The sequence below is a fragment of the Dryobates pubescens genome, chromosome 17, assembly GCF_014839835.1.
Source record: "Dryobates pubescens isolate bDryPub1 chromosome 17, bDryPub1.pri, whole genome shotgun sequence".
In the NCBI taxonomy this organism is placed as follows: Eukaryota; Metazoa; Chordata; class Aves; order Piciformes; family Picidae; genus Dryobates; species Dryobates pubescens.
Window position 1 is genome coordinate 7282769 of NC_071628.1, and position 22814 is coordinate 7305582.

The 22814-nt window shown below is 42.8% G+C and overlaps 1 protein-coding gene across 3 annotated transcripts in view; it reads left to right on the plus strand.

Annotated features, from left to right (window-relative positions):
* Positions 1-22814, plus strand: part of CLPX (caseinolytic mitochondrial matrix peptidase chaperone subunit X) — a 27398-nt gene continuing 4584 nt past the window's right edge. For 2 of the 3 annotated variants that reach the window (XR_008462654.1, XM_054168753.1), the window contains exons 1-13: positions 1-148; positions 4796-4956; positions 7157-7274; positions 13536-13690; positions 14501-14660; positions 15835-15876; positions 17374-17550; positions 18401-18565; positions 19106-19194; positions 19694-19858; positions 20715-21014; positions 21486-21578; positions 21773-21879. Coding sequence is in view for 2 of the 3 variants with exons in the window: in XM_054168753.1 (XP_054024728.1) it covers positions 79-148; positions 4796-4956; positions 7157-7274; positions 13536-13690; positions 14501-14660; positions 15835-15876; positions 17374-17550; positions 18401-18565; positions 19106-19194; positions 19694-19858; positions 20715-21014; positions 21486-21578; positions 21773-21879 (1802 nt within the window). In the remaining variant the exon portion in view is untranslated. The remainder of the gene's footprint in view (positions 149-4795; positions 4957-7156; positions 7275-13535; positions 13691-14500; positions 14661-15834; positions 15877-17373; positions 17551-18400; positions 18566-19105; positions 19195-19693; positions 19859-20714; positions 21015-21485; positions 21579-21772; positions 21880-22814) is intronic. The other variant, XM_054168754.1, reaches the window with a different exon arrangement.

The following is a 22814-nucleotide window of genomic DNA, read 5'->3' on the forward strand; positions in this document are numbered from 1 at the left end:
GGTGTTTACGGCGCGGGTGGGGCGCGCAGCGAGGCCTAGTCGGCAGCGGGGGGAGCGGGCCGGGCCCGCGGCAGCATCATGTCCGCCTGCCACAGCTGCGCCGCCGCTGCCCGTCTCCTGGGCTCCACGCTGCCCTCTGCGCGGAGAGGTAACTGCCGTCCTCTCCCCTCGCCGCTGCCCGGCCTGACGCTGCTTCCCTGGCGGGGCTGGGCCCTCTGGGGCCCTCACCGGGCCGGAGCGCGGTGGCCCCTTCCGCCGCCTCCTTGAGGGCAAATTCCGTTCCCTGCCGCCGCCAGCCGGTTGTCAGCTCTCTCCGCCTTTCCAGTCCGGCTCTTCCGGGGGGGGCTAGGAGCGGGGCCCGCCGGGTCACCGACGGAGCGGTGTCAGCTGGGAGTAGCCGTGCTCCCTGGGGCCGAGGGACGGAGCCTTCCCGTGGGGCTTGGGTTGTACTGTGCTGCAGCGCTGCGATAAGGGCTTCGGTTTGGCGAGGGTGGCTGCTTCGGCAGTTTCTTTTTCTTTTCTGTATTAATCTGCTGCTAGTGTCACCCTGGGGGGATATGAGGGGACGGTATGACATGGTGTGAAGTTCTGGCAAATTAGCCCGCACTGGAATAGCTTTTGGGAAACGTAATGCGAGAACAGAATTTACTTCAATGGGAGTGATTTTCAGCAGTAGTTGTACAGTGTGTGTTACCCTGTAGTGCTACTAAATGAGCTTAATTATCACATTGATTAAAATCCTGCCTTGTTTGCAGCTTTTTCTGGAAATATTTCTCATGAAGGCTTGTGCTCAGCAAAAAAGTAATTGTTTCAAACCCGGTAGAAGAGTGAGGCTCTGCAAACCATTTACTGGGAGGGAAGCTGTTACTTTTTAGTACTTTTGTCCCTTTCCTGGTGATTTTGAGGGTAGTAAGAGACGACATACCATATGCTGGTTTTGGTGGAAGGCAGAGCACCTCCAAACTGTGCCGAAAACGTACTCCTGCCACGTTTGCACCAGGATTTTGAATGCGTGCATCCTCAGCCACGGTCTGAGCAACCTGAGGTGATTAATAACCTACCTCACCTATTAACTAGTTGCAGTTGACTTTGCGTTTCCATGTCTGATGTCACCTGTGATGAAAGACTTAAATAAGTACTTTCAACTCCACCCTGTCTGGCCTCATGTCAACCCACTGAAACAATAAACTTTAAAGCAAGTAACATTCTGAATCAACTTCAGAATTTTCTTTTTCTGCATTTGTAATTTTTTGTCAGAACTAAGATTTAAAATGGATGTACAAAAGGACAAGTTAAACTAAACCACAGATATAGAGTAAGAAGATTGCTTATGCATTGTCTTCCAATGAAAGTTCTTTTAAAAATTAACCTTTTTGGTGTGTTTTTGTTGTGGCAGATTGTTTTCTGCCAGGTACTTTGTTTGCTAATGCTAATTGATGCAAACTTAAGGAGTATTTGGAGCAGATGGATCAGTTTAGTCGATCAAGTGTTGTGTGGGACAGGGAGGAGACTTCTCTTTTGTCACAGTCTCCCTGTCACTTCCTTGGGCAGTAGATTCTGCCAAGGTATTTAAAGCTTGGTCCAAAAGTTGGTATTTATTTCCTCAAGTAGCAATTAAAGGCTAATAAGGTGCAAAGGCGCCTCCCAGGGATTCTTAACGCACTAATCTGCATGCTGGATCAATGCCATTGCTGCTATCAATATTCTCAGGTTAGATACATGTCCTTTAGTTGTACTATTTCAGAACCCCACCCAAGCTCTGACTGCTGGCTCTCTGTGTGAGCACACGCTGCTGTGCTGACCAGCTGCTGTGTATTTGAGCATTTATCAATATCAGGATTATATGTGGGAAGCTGCCAGGCTTGGGGATGGAATGTTGGTTTCTCCTGAAATTGTGTCTCTGGATTTATTAATGCAACAAAGTAGTAGCCTTAACTTGCTGCTTTGTTCTTGAGTTGTACAATGATATCTTGTCCAAAACAATGCCACTCAGACCTCACAATAAGTGCAGGAATGAGGCTTATGTTTAGCCACAAGCTAAACAGCAGGACAACATGTTGTTTTTTTTCCCTTAGTTTAGCCTTTCTACACCCTTTAGTGTTCACCCCGTGTAGCAGGGTGCATTTACTGTTTCCCAGAGGCTGGCGGGCTAACAGTAAACTTGACAGCAGTAGAAGTGTGGCTGTAATGGTACTGGCTGGCCTGGATCTGTGACCAGTGTCCAGCTAAGTTCTGAAGGTGAAGACCCACAGCTGCAGTATTTCTGATCAGTACATGGGCACAGTTGGTAATGTGGCACTTACTAGCTCAGCACTTGACACTGTGTTAGTTTCACAGTTCATACAATAGAGCTTTTGTTGCATTTCCAGTGTTGCAGGGACTTCCTGAATTACAATTGGTGATCTTTCACCATGTGTAGTGCTTAGTGGTAACATGTTTCTCTATTAGTGCTTCATCTTTCTTCCATGGGCTAAATCTCCCTGTATTGCAGGAAAGCTGTGACTTCAGGGTTTGCCTGGTGGTTTGGGTTTTGATTTTTGTTAAGGAGTCTTTCCACAGTTCCCTTTAGAAGTGATAAACCAAAGCTTGGTGATGGAACTGTCTGTGATGAATAAGCCCTGAAGACAGGGAATTAATGCAGAACAGCTATTGCATTGTAAACACTCCCCACAGCTTATTCTCTGCTGATGAGTGCACTTGGTGCACGTAGTCATCAGAGTTCTCTGCAGATTCAGTTGACAACACAACTGGTTGTGAAAGTGAGCCAGTATTTTTGTTTACTGTGGTATTTCCGTGGTTTATCCTGTGGAATCTGAAGTGTCTTGCTGGGGCTGCAGTGGCACACAGCAGAGGAATTTAGAATTGGAAAGCACATTGATCGTTATTCCTCCCTCATGTTTACAGACAGAAGTAATGCTATTGTAGCTTTTTTTTCCCCCAAGATGACAGCTTTAGTTGTGTTAAAAGTAACTGCAGATCATCTTCAAATCCAAGAATCTTAAGCAGCATATGAATCAGTTGAAAAAACCCCACATCTCAGAGTCTTGTCTGACACTGTTGTCTTGGTTGTAACTTGGCAGAAGCCTGTCAGGGTTTTCCTGGTAAATTTAGACTCATGATACTTTGCTTCTTTTTCTGTTCTCCTGTTATAGTAGCAAGGTGAATTTTCTCTCAGCTAAGATTCCAGCTCCTAGTTGTCATTGTTATCTCTTTCTAAGCAAATGAACTCTATTCCTCTGGCAATTCTTGCTGGTTTTATTCCATTTCTAGAAGTGCTTTGAAGTTTTCTGTAGGATTCTTTCATCTCTAACAGTAAAGCCATGTGGGATAGCAACAATTTGCTGACACAGCTATTCTGTCTGTAAGTCACAGACTTTTACCTTCTCAAAACCAGGGAGCAAGTGAGAAATTTGCCACTTTAAATGAGAGAGGTGAGAGATGTTGAAATCACAGGCATGACATATGTTGATCCACATCATACCTAGTCATGAAATGTAATCCTACCCGCTGTCGCAAGAGGAGGAAGAGGCTGGTTAGTTTCTCAGGGAGGTTTTTGGTCCTGTTGGCAATAAGCTATTTCAACAAAGTTCAGATCGGACTGAATTTGTCTGTGTGTCTGTCAGCACTTGCCAGATAGGACACTACCTTTCAGTTTTTCTCAGGATAACTTTTGTCAAGCAGTCCCTAAAATCCTTGGAAACTGTTTTTGAGTGGGGCTCACAGGGAAGAGCCCAGCCCAGATGTGCAGTCTGTGACTCTGCAACACTTCTTGGGTGATTTTTCACCCAAGAGATTTCAGAGTTCTCTTTTTCACTCTGGGCGATGAATTCTTTCACAATAACTGCTGGATGGTGATTCTATTTATTTATTTATTCTGGCAATCAATTTCATAACTGGGATGTTCTCTCTTTTGTAATACATTAGGACTCTTGATTGCCTGATGTTAGAAGACCTGGGATTACTTTTGGGTCACTTCTGGACAATCCAGGCAGCTTTTGTGAGCGAAACATTATAGCGGTGAAGAGAAATTCTTGTGGTGATGTGAAATTTGGGTGTTCAAAGTTGAGTTCTGTTGCTGAAACCTTAGAGCTCTATTAAATGTAAATGAATTCTGGGGATTGGTGGCTTGGGCATTAGAGCTGCAGTACTTTTAATGGCCAATGGCATCCTGGCCTGCATCAGGAACAGTGTGGCCAGCAGGAGCAGGGAGGTCATTCTGCCTCTGTACACTGCACTGGTTAGGCCGCACCTCGAGTACTGTGTCCAGTTCTGGGCCCCTCAGTTTAGGAAGGATGTTGACTTGCTGGAACAAGTCCAGAGAAGAGCAACAAAGTTGGTGAGGGGTTTGGAACATAAGCCCTACGAGGAGAGGCTGAGGGAGCTGGGATTGATTAGCCTGGAGAAGAGGAGACTCAGGGGTGACCTTATTGCTCTCTACAACTACCTGAAGGGAGGTTGTAGACAGGCGGATGTTGGTCTCTTCTCCCAGGCAAGCAGTACCAGAACAAGAGGACACAGTCTCAGGCTGTGCCAGGGGAGGTTCAGGCTGGATGTTAGAAAAAAGTTCTATACAGAAAGAGTGATTGCACATTGGAATGGACTGCCTGGGGAGGTGGTGGAGTCGCCATCACTGGAGGTTTTTAGGAGAAGACTTGACAGGGTGCTTGGTGCCGTGGGTTAGTTGTTTGGGCAGTGTTGGATTGGTTGATGGGTTGGACGCGATGATCTTGAAGGTCTCTTCCAACCTGGTTTATTCTATGTATTCTAAGTTTCACGTTTTCTCGCTTATTTTTAGGTATTACTTGTGGTCGTACACGCATCCCTGTGCTAGGAAAACTTGGGACTTTTGAAACTTGTTCCCTACGAAGAATTCCTCTTAGAAACTTTTCAGAAACACCAGCCTACTTTGCTTCAAAGGATGGTGCAAGCAAGGAGGGTTCTGGAGATGGAAGCAAGGTAATCTCCACACATGAGGCTGTTTTTTCTCAATAGTTTATATAAACATTTCTCTAGTGTTTTTAGTGGATTTTTTTCCTGCAGTTAAAATTAACCTTCTTGAAATCTGTTGCTAACTGTTGCCATTTCTGATCCTTTAAATTGCTGCAGCTGGCAGTGAAGAAAAAATTAGTTCAGTAGCAGACAAAACTTATAAATGTCCCATAATGCTTTTCCCAGTTGTATAGATCTTTACTTAGCATAAAGGAACACTTAAAACTTTGTAGAATCTTAAAAAGCCACAACAGGTTTGAGGATCTTAGGGAAAAGTAGCAGTCAGAACTGTTCTCCTTCTAAAGCCTGCTGTTCCCAAGTGGGCTGTTTGAAGGTAAAGTACATTTTAGAAGGGTTGTTTCAGCACTGGTTCTGCAGCTGTATTAAGCAAGGCAAGTTCATGAGGAGATTAGCTTTACTGTTAGTAAATTGTAATCTGTTTTCATCCTAGGCTCTCTGTAATTATAGTTAATAAACAGCTGCTTCAGAGAAATGATTACCTGAGGATAGAACTGCTCTTTAGACAGCAAATAAGATTTTGAGAGTTCTCAGCCCATAACTTTGTCCTAGTATGGTGTGTTGTGATGCCTGAGGAGCTGTCCAGGTGACACAGGTGTGTTCTGAGGGTTCAGCTTCAACTTCTTTAAAAAAGAAAGAAGGAAGGTAAGAATTTAAAGTCTTTAGAAGGGTTGCAAGGAGAAATGAGTAGGTGAGCAAGGTTTAAAAAGAATGAGGAACTGCCTTTGACAAGGGAAGAGATCTTTGCTCTTTCTTAAAGAATGACAGCATTTATTAAAGTACAAAGACATAGAACAGATGCAGGTTTAAATAATGGTAACCTTGAACATCACGAAGCAGGGCAGTCTGAAGAAAGACAAGTAGATCTTTGGCAGGGAACTCTGCCCTAGAAGTAAAAGATAAAATATTTCCAAGCAGTTTCTGAGATGCTTGTTGTATAGGCCCTGTGTACCCTACAGCCAGCTGCCAGCAGAGCTCCATCTGTCAAGGACATGAGAGTTGTAGCTTCAGAAACCTTTAGGCTCAACACAGTTGTGATAATGAAATTTCCCTCTAAGTAAGATTTATTTTCTTCTCTGGAGTTAGAATAAACCACATTGAAATATATCTTTTAAACATTCTTGATGCATTTTAACTTGTTACTGTTTGTCCCCACTGAGCAGTTCCAATGTTTATGAAATACCTATGGAAGAGGTATTCCAGACATGCAATGTAGATGTGTATATGCTTAAAAATGTTTATATCTTGCTTTTCTAACTTTCCAAAGCCTTTAAGAAGCCTTTCCAGTAGTTACTTTGTCATTCAGCTATTGCAATATAGACATGGCAGGATTCCATAAGCACTGCTAAATGCCTGACGTAATGGCTCCATTGTTTGGGGCTAATTGTCTGGAATTCTGCACATTGGGCACAACAACCCCATGCAGTGCTACAGGCTGGGGTCAGAGCGGCCAGGCAGAGGGGGACCTGAGGGTGCTGGTTGATGGTAGGCTGAACATGAGTCTGCAGTGTGCCCAGATGGCCAAGAGGGCCAATGGCATCCTGGCCTGCATCAGGAACAGTATGGCCAGCAGGAACAGGGAGGTCATTCTGCCCCTGTTAGTGGGGGCACTGGTTAGGCCATACCTTGAGTACTGTGTCCAGTTCTGGGCCCCTCAGTTTAGGAAGGATGTTGACTTGCTGGAGCGAGTCCAGAGAAGGGCAGCAAAGTTGGTAAGGGGCTTGGAACACAGCCCTGTGATGAGAGACTGAGGGAGCTGGGATTGATTAGCCTGGAGAAGAGGAGACTCAGGGGTGACCTTATTGCTGTCTACAACTACCTTAAGGGAGGTTGTAGACAGGCAGAGGTTGGTCTCTTCTCCCAGGCAACCAGTACCAGAACAAGAGGACACAGTCTCTGGCTGCGCCAGGGGAGATTTAGGCTGGAGGTTAGGAGGAGGTTTTACACAGAGAGTGATTGCACATTGGAATGGGCTGCCTGGGGAGGTGGTGGAGTCACCATCACTGGAGGTGTTCAGGAGGAGACTTGATAAGGTGCTTGGTGCCATGGTTTAGTTGATTAGATGGTGTTGGATGATAGGTTGGACACAATGATTTTGAAGGTCTCTTCCAACCTGGTTTTATTCTATTACTCTATTCTATTCTATTAGAAGTCTGTCGGTGAAGGAGGTGGCAAAAAATCAAGCTCTGGAAACTCTGGGAAAGGAGGGAACCAGCTGCGCTGCCCGAAGTGTGGTGACTTGTGCACACACGTGGAGACCTTTGTGTGTAAGTGGCTTTGCATACTTTCTTTTCTTTACATAGACACAGATCTGTGTTGTAGCCTACCTCATTAATACAGCATCAAAACGTTTGTTAGTTTGGCCATTTTGGGGTAAGCATGGATTATCTGTGGATACATTTTTCTGTTGTGTGGTGGAGCAGGCTATGGTAGTGGAATTTGGACCACAACTGTCAATATGCAGTTGTGAAGTAGTTCACTTTGTTTTATGCAGTGCAAAGGATGCTCAGGTTTAAAAACCAAAAAACCCAAACAAAAACACTCCCAAACCAAACCAAAACCCCCCAAACCACACTTTAACTACTGATAGTAATTAAAATGCATGTTCATGTATGGCTTGTGATGTCTTCCCTTTTGTTTAGTGTATAATAAAACTTTAATCCTGCCTGTACTGTAGCCAAAAAGCTTATCCAGCAGAGGAATTGGTATATGACAGATGGCTTACTTAGAATAGTCTCCTATGGCAAAGTCAGATCCCTTTAATGCATTCCAAAAATCCAAACAGGAAACCCAAAGTGTGTCAGACACCTGGTGTCCAGCAGCAAAAGCTACTCTTTTGGAAGTGCAATCCAAAGTCCTGCCCTCAGGGGTCTGTACTGGGACCAGTACTGTTTAATATCTTCATCAGTAACACAGTGGGATTGAGTGCACCCTCAGCAGGTTTGTAGATGACACTAAGTGGAGTGGTGTGGTTGACACTGCTGAGGGATGGGATGTCATTGAGAGGGACATGGGTAGTCTTGAGAAGTGGGCATATGTGAATGTCATGAGGTTCAACAAGGCTAAGTGCAAGGTCCTGCACCTGGGTCAGGGCAGTCCTGGGTATCTGTACAGGCTGGAGGATGAAAGGCTTGAGAGTAGTTCTGCCACTAAGGACTTGGGTATGCTGGTAGATGAAAAGCTGGATGTGAGCTGGCAATGCATGCATACAGCCTGGAAGCTAACCATGTCCTAGGCTTCATTCCCAGCATCATGGGCAGCAGGTCAAGGGAAGGGGATTCTGCCCCACCACCCTGCTGAGACCTCACCTGCAAGTGCATGAGGACTGCAGTGCTGGGTCCAGCTCTGGAGTCCTCAGCACAGGAGAGACATGGACATGTTGGAGTGGGGACAGAGGAGGCCACAGCAATGATGGGAGGGCTGGACCCTCTCTGATGTGACGCCAGGCTGAGAGAGTTGGGATTGTTCAGTCAGGAGAAGACAAGGCTCCAGGGAGACCACCTTTCAGTACTTAAAGAGGCCAATCAGAAAGATGGGGCAGACCTTTTAGCAGGGCCTGTTGCAACATTAGAAGGGATGATGAGTTTGAAAGAAGGAGGCTAGATAAAAGGAAGAAATTTGTTTTCTGAGAGTGGGCAACCTAGGCCACAGTCTCACCAGAGAGGTGGTAGATGCCCCATCTCTGCAACCATTCCAGGTTTGGTTGTTTGGGGCTCTGAGCAACTTGCTCTAATTACATATGTCCCTGCTGACTGCAGGGAGGTTGGACAAGATGACTTTTAAAGGTCCCTTCCAACCCAAACAGGTCTGGGATTCTGAAATTAACACCAATTATGCTTTAGGTTGTATCAGACTCGGAGGCATTTCTCCTTATTCCGGTGCTAATGAGCCCAGTCTAAAAGTCAGAAAGCCATTGTTAGCTGGTGGGGCTCAGGGAGGAAGTATCAAGTCATAATCAGACTAGTGCACTAAGAAGCTTAAGACAAGGTCAGTATAAACTTGTTGAACAGCTGGTGAGAAGAATGAGCAGATGTGCTGTTACTCACTGCTCATATAAAATACTCAGAATAAAAATGATAGAATATTCTGAACCAAGAGAATTCTATAGCATTATATCTGTATTTGTTATAAAAGGATCAGGCCTCAGCTTCTATACAAACAAACCAAAAAGCTTATTTCTCTGAAAATGAAACTCAGGCAACAAGGTTCTGACAAATCTGGCACAAGCTGTTGGAGTCCGGTCTTGTCTTCAGTATGTTGGCCTCTCCCTGGCCTAGGTGTGGTTGAAAACCGTGGGAGGATTATCATCCTCATTAACCTTCTTATCAGATGATTCATGAGTAGACAGACATTTTGAAACCATCACTTCACTGCTGTGTTTGCTTCTTATTACTGGAATTTGTGCTTCTGTCTGGAAATACTGTTCAGGCATTGCCTCAGAGGGGAACGATCACTGTCCAGGAAGGCAGAAGTGTGGTTTAGTGACTTTTATTCATCTTGAAGGCAGCAGTCTTCATTTGTCTGTTAATTGGTAACTTAATCCAAAGATTGCAATGGTTTTGAATTCACAGAAACTCCTGTGAATCATGGTCAAGTTTTCTCTGGACCTACGTCCTTCTGGTTTAAGCTGTTAATTTGAACATGTTGCTTCCTAGTCACACTGTGGTATATGAAATGATAGGAAAACAAAGAACTGAGTTATAATTATCTCAATTATTACACAGAATCACCAAGGTTGGAAGAGACCTCAAAGATCATCAAGATCAACCTGTCACCACAGACCTCATAACTAAACCATGGCACCAAGTGTCATGTCCAATCCCCTCTTGAGCACCTCCAGGGATGGTGACTCCACCACCTCCCTGGGCAGCACATTCCAATGGCTAACAACTCTCTCTGTGAAGAACTTTCTCCTCACCTCCAGCCTAAACTTCCCCTGGCACAGCTTGAGACTGTGTCCTCTTGTTCTGGTGCTGGTTGCCTGGGAGAAGAGACCGACCCCCTCCTGGCTACAACCACCCTTCAGGTAGATGTAGACAGCAATAAGGTCTCCCCCAAGGCTCCTCTTCTCCAGGCTAATCAATCCCAGCTCCCTCAGCCTCTCCTCGTAGGGCTTGTGCTCAAGGCTCGAGTTTTGTTTTGATTAAAAAAAAACCCCTCCTGTTCTGTCTCAAATGAACAGATTGCAGGTTGCACTAAGCATACCATAACTTGATCTTCCAGATAAGCCTTCAATGTTGCTTAGTCAGGAAAAATGATGAATTGTTTGAACTGCTGAACTGCAGAGCCCTAAGTAAATACCTGAAGGCAAAGGAAAATACGCAATTAGCATTTGCTTCAGTTTTTAAATAATGGCATTTTCCATCAGTTTGAGAGAAATAGGGCAACAAAATACTGAATGAAAGCCACATTTATTAGCAAATGAATTGCCATTGAGTGTGACAGACTGGTTGTCCTGTGGAGTTTGTTATTAACGGGGCTTGACTTTGTATCTGCAAATCTTGCACAAGGATTTGCATGGCAGTGGTTTTCCAGTAATGAACAATTAAGGAAGAATATGACACAAACCCAAAGGAATTTTGCTGTGACACAATTTCTCAGCTGTTCCTGTATCGTTTTGGGTTGTGAACTCCTGTAAGGAAAGGAGAGTTTTGTGATCGATGAAATAAGATGTGAGCCCAGGATGTAGAGTGAAATCCAATAGCTGCAAAGCTGATTGACATAAGAAGCCTTATTCAGGAGCTGCTTTGTCTCAACCTGATGCCATCAGGTTGTCTCCATCCCCCAAAGCAAGACTTCCCTGACATTTAATAAGCAAGTAGCTTCCCTGCTCATTTTTCTGATGTCTTTTCACTTCAGAGCAATTTAGTAGTAGTCCATTATCTCACCCCTACAAATGCATTTAAGATTAATCTTGTGGTTGTTTTGGCTTCCTGTATATGTTGTACAAACCCAGCCTTTCACTTTGGAAAGGTCAGCTCCTACGGACTGTAGAGACCTCTTTGCAAATGCCTGAACCAAACCCAACTCTTGACCTGCATTTTACCACACAGTAAATATTTGCAGACGTCTTAATGACCATGAGGTAATTTGGCACGAAGGCTCTTTGCTGTGCTTTTATGTGGTGCTAAAAGCACACAAAAAAGCCATGCCAGTATTTAAGAATTGCAAAGTTGCAGTTTTAGGGAAATAGCAGTACTTGAACTTAGTTACCTTGGTTTTCACAGCAAACTTCTCTTTTTTTCCCCTTTTGTTCTGTTAAAACTCATTGATCCTTCTCCCCACATTGCTGTGTAGAAGATAAACTGGCCAGTTTCACAGCTGTGTTTTGATAACTGTTTCCTCTCCAAGGCACCCCATACATCAAAGATTCTAACCACAAACACTATTGGTCCTGCTGAGAGTTAGGAAGGTCTCTAATTGCCTTTCTGTGTGCTGCTTGGAGTTATTGATAAAAGTGTAGTCTGCACAATACTTTTTTCCCAGTGGAATGTGTTTCTAAAATGCACAATAGTATTGCAGAATTACCTAATCCCAGCGTGGTTGGGGTTGGTGGTGAACTCTGGAGGTCTTCTGGTTCAGCCCTGCTGTTAAAGCAGGGTCACCCACAGCAGCTTGCCCGAGATCATAAGTTCAACTGGGTTTGGAATCTTTCCAGAGAAGGAGATTCCACAGGGGCTCCAGGGCTCCAGTACCGTCACTGCAAAGAAGTTTTTGTCATGTTCAGATGGAATCTCCTGGGTTATAGTTTTTACCCATTGCCCCTTGTCCTCTCCCTGGGCACCTCCTCCCCCTCCCCCCCCACTAGCTATTGATCACCATTGATAGGATGCCCTCTTAGGCATGTGACCTCACCAGGGCAGGGCAGAAGGGGACATTCTGATAGCCTGTTCTTTATTTGCTATTGTTCTTTTTTTAAACCTTTTCCATGGATCTATGAGAGAGAGAGAGAAGTATTCTCATGATGACTCCGTCCAAATAAAGCTGAGTGGTAGCAATGCATAAGGAAAGACTCACAGCCTCATGTCATGAAGAATATCAGAGATGTTTTGAGTGGCCACTGGGAGAAAGGTTAAGGATTTCACCTACAATATTGTTGCTACAGAAGAGTTATATAAGAAGTGTACATGCAAGTTCATCTGCATCATGTTCCCATCAGACAGATAACAGTAATTTGGAAGGCTGCCAGGAGAACTTTCCAGCTGTTTCACAAATTTTCTTTGGAGTAGAGTTAATAAAGCTGTCATGGTCACAGTGTTGTGTACTACATTCCTAATCTGCTGGTCTTACTTTGCCACTCACAAGCTGTGTGTAATAGTCAAACAAACACCCACTCCTCTTTCGCCGATGCCAGCGCTGTGGGAGGCAACAACAAGTTATAAATACACAGCTTGTTTGTTGCTAGAGGCTGTTGCTGAAGTCAGTTGGTACCATAGTGTACAAGCTATTCTATAAAAGCTTTCTGTGACTTCAGATGTTTTGGCATTGAAGTTTTTCACATGGTTGCTTTGCTACCTTTACTTTGCTTTTAGTTGGATGTATTTACTAATATATTTAAATTCTGGATGAGGCTTTGTGCAGGCTGGTCTAGTTGAAGGTGTCCTTGCCCATGATGGGGGGGTTGGAGCTAGATGATCTTTAAGGTCTCTTCCAACTCAAGCCATTCTGTGATCAGTTCTGTTGCACATTATTTGTATTTAGTAGCATAGTAATATGGTCAGAAAAGAGCTATTTTGAATTGCACATTTATTTTTCTCTGCTGTCTGGTTTGCAGGCTTCTGAACCCAGTCTTTGCAGGTAACACAATTTCTTGAGGCAGTTCACAAAGCCAGCAGTGAGAGGGTTTGAGTTTTGGAATTTGAAAGAAACTTGTTCTGCTCTTGACAATAAAAATAAACAAGCAAAAGAACTTGCAAGACTTCAAAGTCCTGATCGTTTGTTGCATACCACAGCTGCCTCTTGTTGGGATGAGCCCTTTCAGTTACCCTGCTATGCTCCATGCCCTGGGCTTAGGTGTCTTAAACATGTTCCATGGTGTTCCACAGCCAGTGGGATGCAGTGACCAGAAGCTGCCACAGCTGTCCTCTCCTGAACCTGCTGCATCTTGTCTTTGTGACTGCGTTTTGCATTCCTTCACTTCAAAGTTGTCTGTCCCTAACCACAGGGGGTTTGTCTGCTGGTGTGAGAGTTAGGAACGATTCCTGCACAGTTGGAAGCCCTCATTAACTTTGCATTGCTCTGAGATACAAACTTTCCTCTTCCAAGCATAGTGCTACTGAAATAGATTTTTACTTAATCTGTTGTCTGATTGCTGCTCTGTGTTGAGACTTTTGGGGCAAGTTGTATTCCCCACGTCACACTTCATAGTCTGATAATTGCTATGAAAGCTGCTGAGGTGAATAAAGGGGAGGTGTTTTATAAACAGAGAGGTGGCTGTGCTGACTTACAGGTGCTTGTCTCGTGTGTGACAAACTTGTACATGAATACTGAAAGTTTCCTCTGAAACTTTTGCTCTACATTTCCTGCAGCTTCCACCCGTTTTGTGAAGTGTGAAAAGTGCCATCATTTCTTTGTGGTACTGTCAGAGGCAGACACGAAAAAGAGCATCATTAAAGAGCCTGAGTCAGCAGCAGAAGCTGTGAAATTGGCATTCCAGCAGAAGCCACCACCTCCACCGAAGAAGGTATGGATCTTAATTCCACCCCAGGGTTTCCTTGTGTTAGAGCAGGGTGAAATGCTTTAGTGCTTGATCTGCATCAGGTGTATATGATGGTCCAATGTGACAGAGCCACAAACAAGAAAGAGGATTAGCTCAAGATTAAACCTTTGAGAGCTACGTGACCCAGTACAGCACTGATACAGAGAGCAACTAGATCCAGTAAAAACATCTGGGTTTGTTTTCCTTTGGCTTTGTCTTGTGGCTGAAGTCCAGTACCTTCATCTTCTCCTTGTCACTCTGAGGGTAACTTCTGCCCTCACCACCTGCAGTACATTTATTTCCTGCTATGACTTTGTATTCTGCAGCCTAGTATTATTAGCTTCTTTCTGGAGCTGCAGAAGCTTTTATTTGCCCTGCTTCTGTGTGAGAGCTGGGCTTGGTTAGCTTTTGGTGATGACCCATCCTAAGTTATTTGGTTTCCCTCTCCCACATAGCTTACTGTGTTTCTTAGTTCCCAGTGGACAGTAATGATTTCTGAAGCTCTGGATAGTTCCTAGACAAGGACTTGTAAGACATTAGCCATTCTTGTAATTTCTGTTCCTCTTACAAGTTTGGGTGAAAAGTAACAGTGGGTTTAAATATTAGTAGGGGAGAACAGATACAGTATGACTGTGTTCTTCTGTAAACTTGTCATCAGGAATATATCCTGTGTTTTAGATGTTGGGTTTCTGTTTCTCAGTTCTGCAATGGTTGGTTTAGATGGAAGTCCATCTTTGGCACAGTGTTCTCCTCTTGCTTCTTTGCTGCTGTTACTAAAACGGAGTTATTTTTCAGATTTATAACTACCTCGACAAGTATGTTGTTGGTCAGTGTTTTGCCAAGAAGGTGCTTTCAGTTGCTGTGTACAATCATTACAAGAGAATCTACAATAATATCCCAGCTAACCTGAGACAGCAAGCAGAAGTTGAAAAGCAGACTTCTCTAACACCAAGAGGTTCGTATGGTGGTTGGTAATTGCCTGTTCAAATAAAACTTACTGTTTCAGGACTTTTGATTTTGACCTGAGAAAGGTTTTACCTTTAACATGAGCTGTTCTGTAGTTGGAATGAGCTAAAATCATTTCAATTAAATTTAACTTTTAGACTTCTGATGTGAAAGCAATCCAGGAGGTTGGTGATGCCAGGGTACTGTTTGCCAGGTTACCTGGTTAGCTTTTGCTCTTGACGCATGTTAGTAGGTGTCTAACTTTATACAAGCCTCCTAAACTTTCCTTTCTAATCTCATTTACTGTTTAACAGTAAATCTGCTGCTTAATCTGCAAGCAACGATGCAGATCACAAAGACAGTATTTTGCATGGTGGATTTGGCAAATAGCTTTCTAACATCACTTGTTGGCAGTGTGTTGGTCACCATGGTATTGCTCCATATCTGGCAGGTGTAGATGGAGTTACTCTTGGCAGTACTTTTGCTACTGAGTAAGTGTGGAGCTATGTTGATCTAATTTATTTTTAGAAGTAAGATTAAGTTGCTGTCTCTGATTCAAAGTGTACCTTGGTCTTAATTTTTTTTTTAAAGGTGTTTTGGCCTGTCTTGCAATAGATACTACACTGAGCAAAAAAAATCTTTGTTCTTTGAATTTATGTAAAAAAGTATTTGAAGTGAGAGGGAAACATTAGTAGCAGTGTTCTGGTAATGGTAGGAGAACAGTTGTATACCTGGCACAGAGCAGTTCCTGCTCCTTTCCAGGAAGATAAAATGGTTTACAGCCAGAGGGACTGCCAGTAAGCATTAGTAATGGACACTGCTTTGAAATGTGTGCTCTCACATTTTAACACTCAATGGGAGAGTTTAAGGAAGCCTTCTCAAAACAAAGTTACACTGTAGCTTTTTTTTGCCCCTTTCTGTAGGTGGCTTTTAAATGAGAATCTGATCCGAGGCAATAGTCTCTTACTGTTGTAAACAGCAGAAAGCTTGCTGTCACTTTGAGAGCATGTAAATTGGGTCTGGGGTTAATTTTGACAGCAATAAAACCTAATTCATGCGGGGGGGAGTTCTTGTTAGAAATTCATACACATTGCTGAGATGTATTCAGAAGAGGGCAAGAGGTAGAGAATTTATAAGCTTTTATAAACTTAATTTTTTGTTACTGTTTTCATCCTCTCTCTTAGAATTAGAAATCAGAAGACGGGAGGATGAGTACAGATTTACAAGTAAGTGAACTCTCTCCTCATGTCCTCCTCTGCAATATGTACTCTTTTGATGTTGATGTAGAATAGTCTCCATTGACCACTAGCTTGTAATGCTGGTGAAAATTCTGTTTGTTTTTCTTCTGTAATTAAATTTAATTGATGGTATCAAGGTGACTAGGATTTTACTCTAGTGGAAAGCAGTGAATTACAAAAATACCTTTTATGAAGTTGATCAAATTATTGTCCTTAGAATTATTCTCAGTACACTAAAATAGAATGTTTCGGGGTTTTTAAACTTAGATTTGAGGTGTTAGTAGTGCCATGCAGCATACGATGTGAGTGAGATAGTAAAGGAGGTTATGCAACTGTTTTCTGCAGGGTATTTGTACTCTTAAAAGGCACTGTCATCTTGACCCTCAGGATGTTTAGCCGGGAGAAGAGAAGGATCAGACCTCATTGCCCTCTACAACTGCCTGAAAGGTGGTTGTAGACAGGATGGGGTTGGTCTCTTCTCCCAGGCAGCCAGCACCAGAACAGGGGGACACAGTCTCAAGCTGTGCCAGGGGAGGTTTAGACTCGAGGTGAGGAAAAAGTTCCTCACTGAGCAAGTCATTCGTCATTGGAATATGCTGCCCAGGGAGGTGGTGCAGTCGCCGTCCCCGGGGGTGTTCAAGGGGGGATTGGACGTGGCACTTGGTGCCATGGTCTAGTTGTGAGGTCTGTTTGAACAGGTTGGACTTGATGATCCTTGGGGTCTCTTCCAACCTTAGTTACTGTGATACCTTTCTTTTTTTTGTCTGGGTGATGTCAATTGTGTTTATTTTCAGTTACTTGAACTCTCACTGGCTTTTGAACTTGTTCCTTATTCTGGTGTAGATCAATTTGTAACCCAGTTACACCACCTCAAACCAGTTTTATTAGGCCTCAAAATTCAGCATTACAAATTAATTAAAGCTAGGGCTCTGAAAAGAAGGAAAATCCAGTTCCATATCCCCATGTAGAGACACAACCTGTAACAGCTGTGAATTGAGACAAGCCTTTCAGTCTCGAGAGTAGACCTGTGCATTGCTGTTGTAATTGTTAGGTACCAGTTCTTGTATTCTTTCAGAGAATACAGAGAATGTTCATCCAGTCATACAGAGGATGCTCATCACAGAGATTAACATTTTGGGTTTATTTCTTCTCATGTGTTAAAAAAAAAAATATAAAAAATTAGTTTAAATGAGATCATTTGTAGGGACTGAAAGTTTCTCTTGTTTTTAATGTAGAGGACTAATTTTAGATAATCCACTGTACCTCTGGAAATTATTTGCATATATGCTTGTGCAAAAATAGGATTGGAACTCCTGGGTTTTGTCATAATTGTTCCATATTTCTGTTGCAGTCTTATCTGTAATCATCTGTACAGGTAGAATTATAGATTTGCATAGACCCATAAAGAGTCAAGCTTTGATTGCGTGTTTAAGGTAATGACAGAGCTTGTCAGTGCTCAGACAGTGCTGTTACTGTTCTCTCCAGAGCTACTGCAGATTGCTGGAATCAGTCCACACGGGAACGCTTTAGGAGCATCGATGCAGCAACAAATGAACCAGCAGATACCTCAGGAAAAACGGGGAGGAGAAGTACTAGATTCATCCAATGATGACATAAAACTTGAAAAAAGTAACATTTTGCTGCTTGGACCAACTGGATCAGGTACAGAGCTGCACGAGTTTTATAGGCATCAGGTTTTTCTTAGAACTGGTGGTTGATGAGTGATGTTTCCTCTCTTGTGATGATGCCATTTTGGTTTATAAAAAGCTAAACTGAATTCCAAACTGGGATTTTTGTGCTTTCATGCCATGGTAACAAGCTGAGCTAAATGGCCTTGTAAAGGAAGGAGGTCTGGTCACGTGTTTTCTTTTTTAAGTGCCTATGTTGTTTGCTAACTGATTAAAAGCTGCAAGTTCTACTAAGCTGAAACAAGACACATTTAAAGTTTCTCTGCTTTAGAAGGCAAGTCGAGGTGCTGTGGTCAGTGGTGTTTCACCCCTGGGAAGTTATGGGGGTGGGGGTCCAAAGAGAAGTTACATTTGTGTGCTCAGAAGCAGTGAGAGTGTTTGTACTGAAGGGCTAAGTATTTTTTTAGACTATTTTGGAGAACATTCACTAAATAATATTTTAATTCTGTTTCTCCTCAACTTCAAAGCAGGAGCAATTGGACTTTGCACTGCACCCTGAGTGTCTGCAAAGGACTACTGATTTATTTGATCTTTAATCTATGCAAGTACCTGTATTTTGGTTTTTATATTGTGTGACACTTGTGATACTGTATGCATTTCAAGCAGCCTCAAATGTGTGCTGTTAGTCTAATTCAGAAATACAGCTTGGCAATGTAAAAACCACTGTTAATGAGAACTGCATTCCTTGGGAAAATATCCTGATACAAATTTGTGAACATTCCAAATGTCAGCTAAGAGTAATGGTGACCCTGTGGTAAATATTTGGGGTTGTGTGCTCTAAAGAAATGCATGGAAATTATAACACAGAGTTTTCGTGTTGCCAGGTAAAACCTTGCTGGCTCAGACTCTAGCAAAATGCCTGGATGTCCCCTTTGCCATCTGTGATTGTACTACCTTGACTCAAGCTGGCTATGTTGGTGAAGACATTGAATCTGTCATTGCAAAACTCCTGCAGGATGCCAACTACAATGTAGAAAAAGCTCAGCAAGGTAAACTTCAGTGATGTGCCTCCTGAAGTTCATCCATAAACTATTTGTATCATCCAAATGCCTTGAACTTGGAAAAATCAGTATTTCTGTAATTCCTGAATTTTAGCACATTCAATCAGAAATAATAAACTTGAGAAGAGCTTGAACCTTATCTTGTAGTATCTTAGGCTGGAGGTTAGGAGGAAGTTCTACACAGAGAGAGTGATTGCCCATTGGAATGGGCTGCCCAGGGAGGTGGTAGAGTCACCATCATTGGAGGTGTTCAGGAGAAGACTTGATAGGGTGCTTGGTTGCATGGTTTAGTTGATTAGGTGGGTTGGATGATAGGTTGGACACAATGATCTTGAAGGTCTCTTCCAACCTGGTTTATTCTATTCTATCTCTTCTTATCCATAGCTGGATGAGATTGCATACACTTTTGCAATCTACAGGGAGGAAATAGAGCAGATCTCTGCTGTGTTACACACAGGAAGACCATTATGCAAGTTTTTGCTTCTCTTGAAGTGGGGCCTTTCTTAAGTCTGTTTTCTGTAACTGCAGGAATTGTTTTTCTGGATGAAGTAGATAAGATTGGCAGCGTTCCTGGTATTCATCAGTTACGGGATGTTGGAGGAGAAGGTGTTCAACAAGTAAGTGCTTCAGAATGATTTCACTTCATAAGCAAACAGCCCATCAAGTCTACATATTGTCCTGTCATATATCAAATAGCACAGGAGTGTAGAGGCATAGTTCTTCGGTTCCTTAATTATTAACCTTTGAAACCCTTATCTTTCCTCTTCATTCAAAAAAAACCCTGAAACAAAACCAAAACCCCAACAAAACAAACCAAAAAACCCCTAAACTCAAAAGCAAATTGGGACTGTTTCATAGAAACATTCTGCATAGAAAACATCTTTGCAGCATTCCAATAGCAAGTTGCATAATGTAGGCAAGAAGAGATAATATTTAAAGGAGGTTTTTTTTACCTTTCCTGGAGTGGGATTGTTTATCTCGTACAGAAAATTGATTACTGTTACTATTGAGGCATAAGGGACTAAATACATCTGTGAAGGTAAGCACAGTATGATATGCCTTCACATATGGTGTTACATAGTGGAATTTTATATTGCTTATTTCTTTCCATCTTAGGGCTTGCTAAAATTGCTGGAAGGCACAATAGTAAACGTTCCAGAAAAGAATTCTCGTAAACTACGTGGAGAAACGGTGCAAGTTGACACAACAAACATCCTCTTTGTAGCTTCTGGTGCTTTCAATGGTCTTGACAGAATTATCAGCAGGAGGAAAAATGAAAAAGTGAGTGCATCAGGTTGTATTTCAACTGAAAAAACCTGTCTTTAAAACCAGATTATGTTAAACAGTTCTAGCAGTTGGCATTTCTTTCAGTTGCAGTATGCAGAGTATGAAACGGAGAGTAAGCTTTTTTCCTGCTGATATCCAAAGGTTTGCTGTTGGTGGTTTGAACAAATGGTACTAAAAGCTATCACTGTCTTAAAATGCTTAGTGATGTGGTTCATTATCTTGTGTGTTAATGTCTGGGAGCAGACTTCTTGCTGGGACATCTGCTAGACCAGGTTGCTCAAGGCCCTGCCCAGCCTGGCCTTGAATGCTTCCAGGGATGAAGCTTCCATAACTCCTCTGAGAAACCTGTTCTAGTGTGTCACTTCCCCCACAGTAAAGAATTTCTTCCAGATGTCTAATCTAAATCCTCCCCTCTTTCAGTTTAAAACCATTACCTGTTGTCCTATTACTACACTTAAGAGTCCCTGCCCATCACTCCTGTAGGCCCTCTTAAAGTACTGAAAGGATACTATAAGATCTCCCTGGAGCCTTGCCTTCTCCAGGTTGAACAGCCCCAACTCTCTCAGCCTGTCCTCACAGCAGAGGGGTTCCAACTCTCAGGTCATCTGCATGACTTCCTCCAGACCCCCTTGAGCACATTTGATGTGCTGATACCTTACTGAGGGAATTAAGTATTAAAAGAAACTTACTGTGTGCGAGGCATCCAGTTTTACTATAAGTAATTTCTTGAACTTCAATGAATTTGTAATAACCAGTGACTCCAGGTTTTCCATGCACATGAAACATGATTTATTACATAAATAAAAGTTAACTATTATAATTCTGTAAGCTTTCCTCATTGATTTTGCAGTATCTAGGATTCGGGACACCGTCTAATATGGGAAAAGGCAGAAGGGCTGCAGCAGCAGCTGATCTTGCCAATATAAGTGGAGAGTCTGATCCACATGAAGATATTGAAGAAAAGGATCGTTTGCTGCGTCATGTGGAAGCCAGAGATCTCATTGAGTTTGGCATGATTCCGGAGTTTGTGGGACGTTTGCCTGTGGTAGTTCCTCTGCACAGCCTAGACGAGAAAACCCTTGTACGGATCCTTACTGAGCCACGGAACGCTGTGGTTCCTCAGTACCAGGCACTGTTCAGCATGGACAAGGTTGGAGTTTCTATTTGGCAGCTCTTGAGTGTTTTTGTTTAGAAATAGTGTTAAAACAATCTAAATCATCAGTTGAAATCAGTTGCCCAGTGTGTGTATTGCTGAAAAGCAGCAGTCCAGCTCATTAAAGCTTGACTGGTTTGGACTGGGCAGCTGTGCTTGTATGGGGCAAGTAATCTGGAGGTAGTTGAGCTCTCTTTGTGGTAACATTCAGAGGAACAGCCATGACCTTGTCTAATAGGCACCAAGAGCCACTCCATGTACTGTAGAAGTACTACTTGTACTAAAGGGACAGTCAATGCTGGTAACATAAGTCAAGTATAAAATGTAGCTGAAGCCTTATATATGAGGCTTAAATGTTCTGGCCTGTAACAAATCTCTATTATTTTCAGTAATGCTTATACTGTCTCACTCATCACACTGAGTTGTAACTAAAATAATAAACTAAACTTAGCATTTTTGTCTCTGTAGTGTGAATTAAATGTAACTGAAGATGCATTGAAGGCTATAGCTAGACTGGCCCTGGACAGGAAAACTGGTGCAAGAGGTCTTCGATCTATAATGGTAAGTTAAGTCTCACAATGAGTAAATGAAGCTACCAGTGTTGGTGTGTATGGAGTTAATCATGACAGTTTTCAGTCAAGACCACTGTCCTGGGTGGGACAGTGTCTCTTTCTGAAACCGTAGGTGTTCAGAGTTCTTCCAAGAACACCCAGCTCCAAACAATCACTTGCTAACCATAGTGTATTTCCTTCTAGGAAAAGCTGCTGCTGGAGCCTATGTTTGAAGTGCCCAATTCTGACATCGTGTGCGTGGAAGTTGACAAAGATGTTGTAGAAGGCAAAAAAGAGCCAGGATACATTAGGTAAACCCATAACAGAGGTGTTAGAACAGAGGAGTAGTACAGCTAGACAGGTACTCAGGTGTTTGCTCTAGGAACAAGCATCTAAACACCAAACCATGCACACAGCCTGCAAAGGACCTGATTCTCTGTATACTGTACACAGCTGGATTAGTACCTATTCTGCTCTAGAGACCTTGGGGTTGTATTGCTTTAGTTTTTAAATAGACATTTTAAAATAAACTTGTATATGAAGTTACTATAAGCCTTTTGTGTGTGTGTGTGTGTACATGTAGAAGTAGAAGTAAATTCCAAGCATCATATGTTAATGGTAAAAAATCTGAAGTTTAACTGTGACTGTGCTGAAATTTCTGAAACAGACCTTTTTCTTTCCTGCTGTTTACCACTGATTTTTTTTTTCCCCCCCTATTTTTCTTTTTTCTAATGCAAGCTCTAGGCTGCTGCAGTTTCCTTTTCCATTGCTCTCACAGCAGTGGAGAGCCACATAGGCACATCTATTTGTTTGCTGAACTCTCGCTAAAATATTTGATTTAATGTTGTAAACAATCTATTTAACATTACTTTAACTGTACTGTGGTAATGATGTGATGGAACATTGAAACACTGGACAAGCTGGATTTAAGAAAGCATCAATTTCAGTGAACAAAGGCTGGAGTTGAGAGGGAATGGGTCAGGTTTAAAAAAAAACAACAAAACCAGGTCCAACATTTGGGAGCTCTTTCTGGGTTTCTGCTCCTGACAATGTGTTTGAGTGACTTTCTCCACTGAGGTACATGCTTTGCATTCATCTGTGTCTGTGCTGTGTTCAGCACACCTGGTGTCTCAGAGGGGCCGGATGGGATGGAGGATACTGTGCTTGCTCTGGTGGGCTTTAAGTGGTATTTTTAGAGCACCAGTGTTTGTGTTTGCTGGAAACATTAAATGATTAGATCAGACTA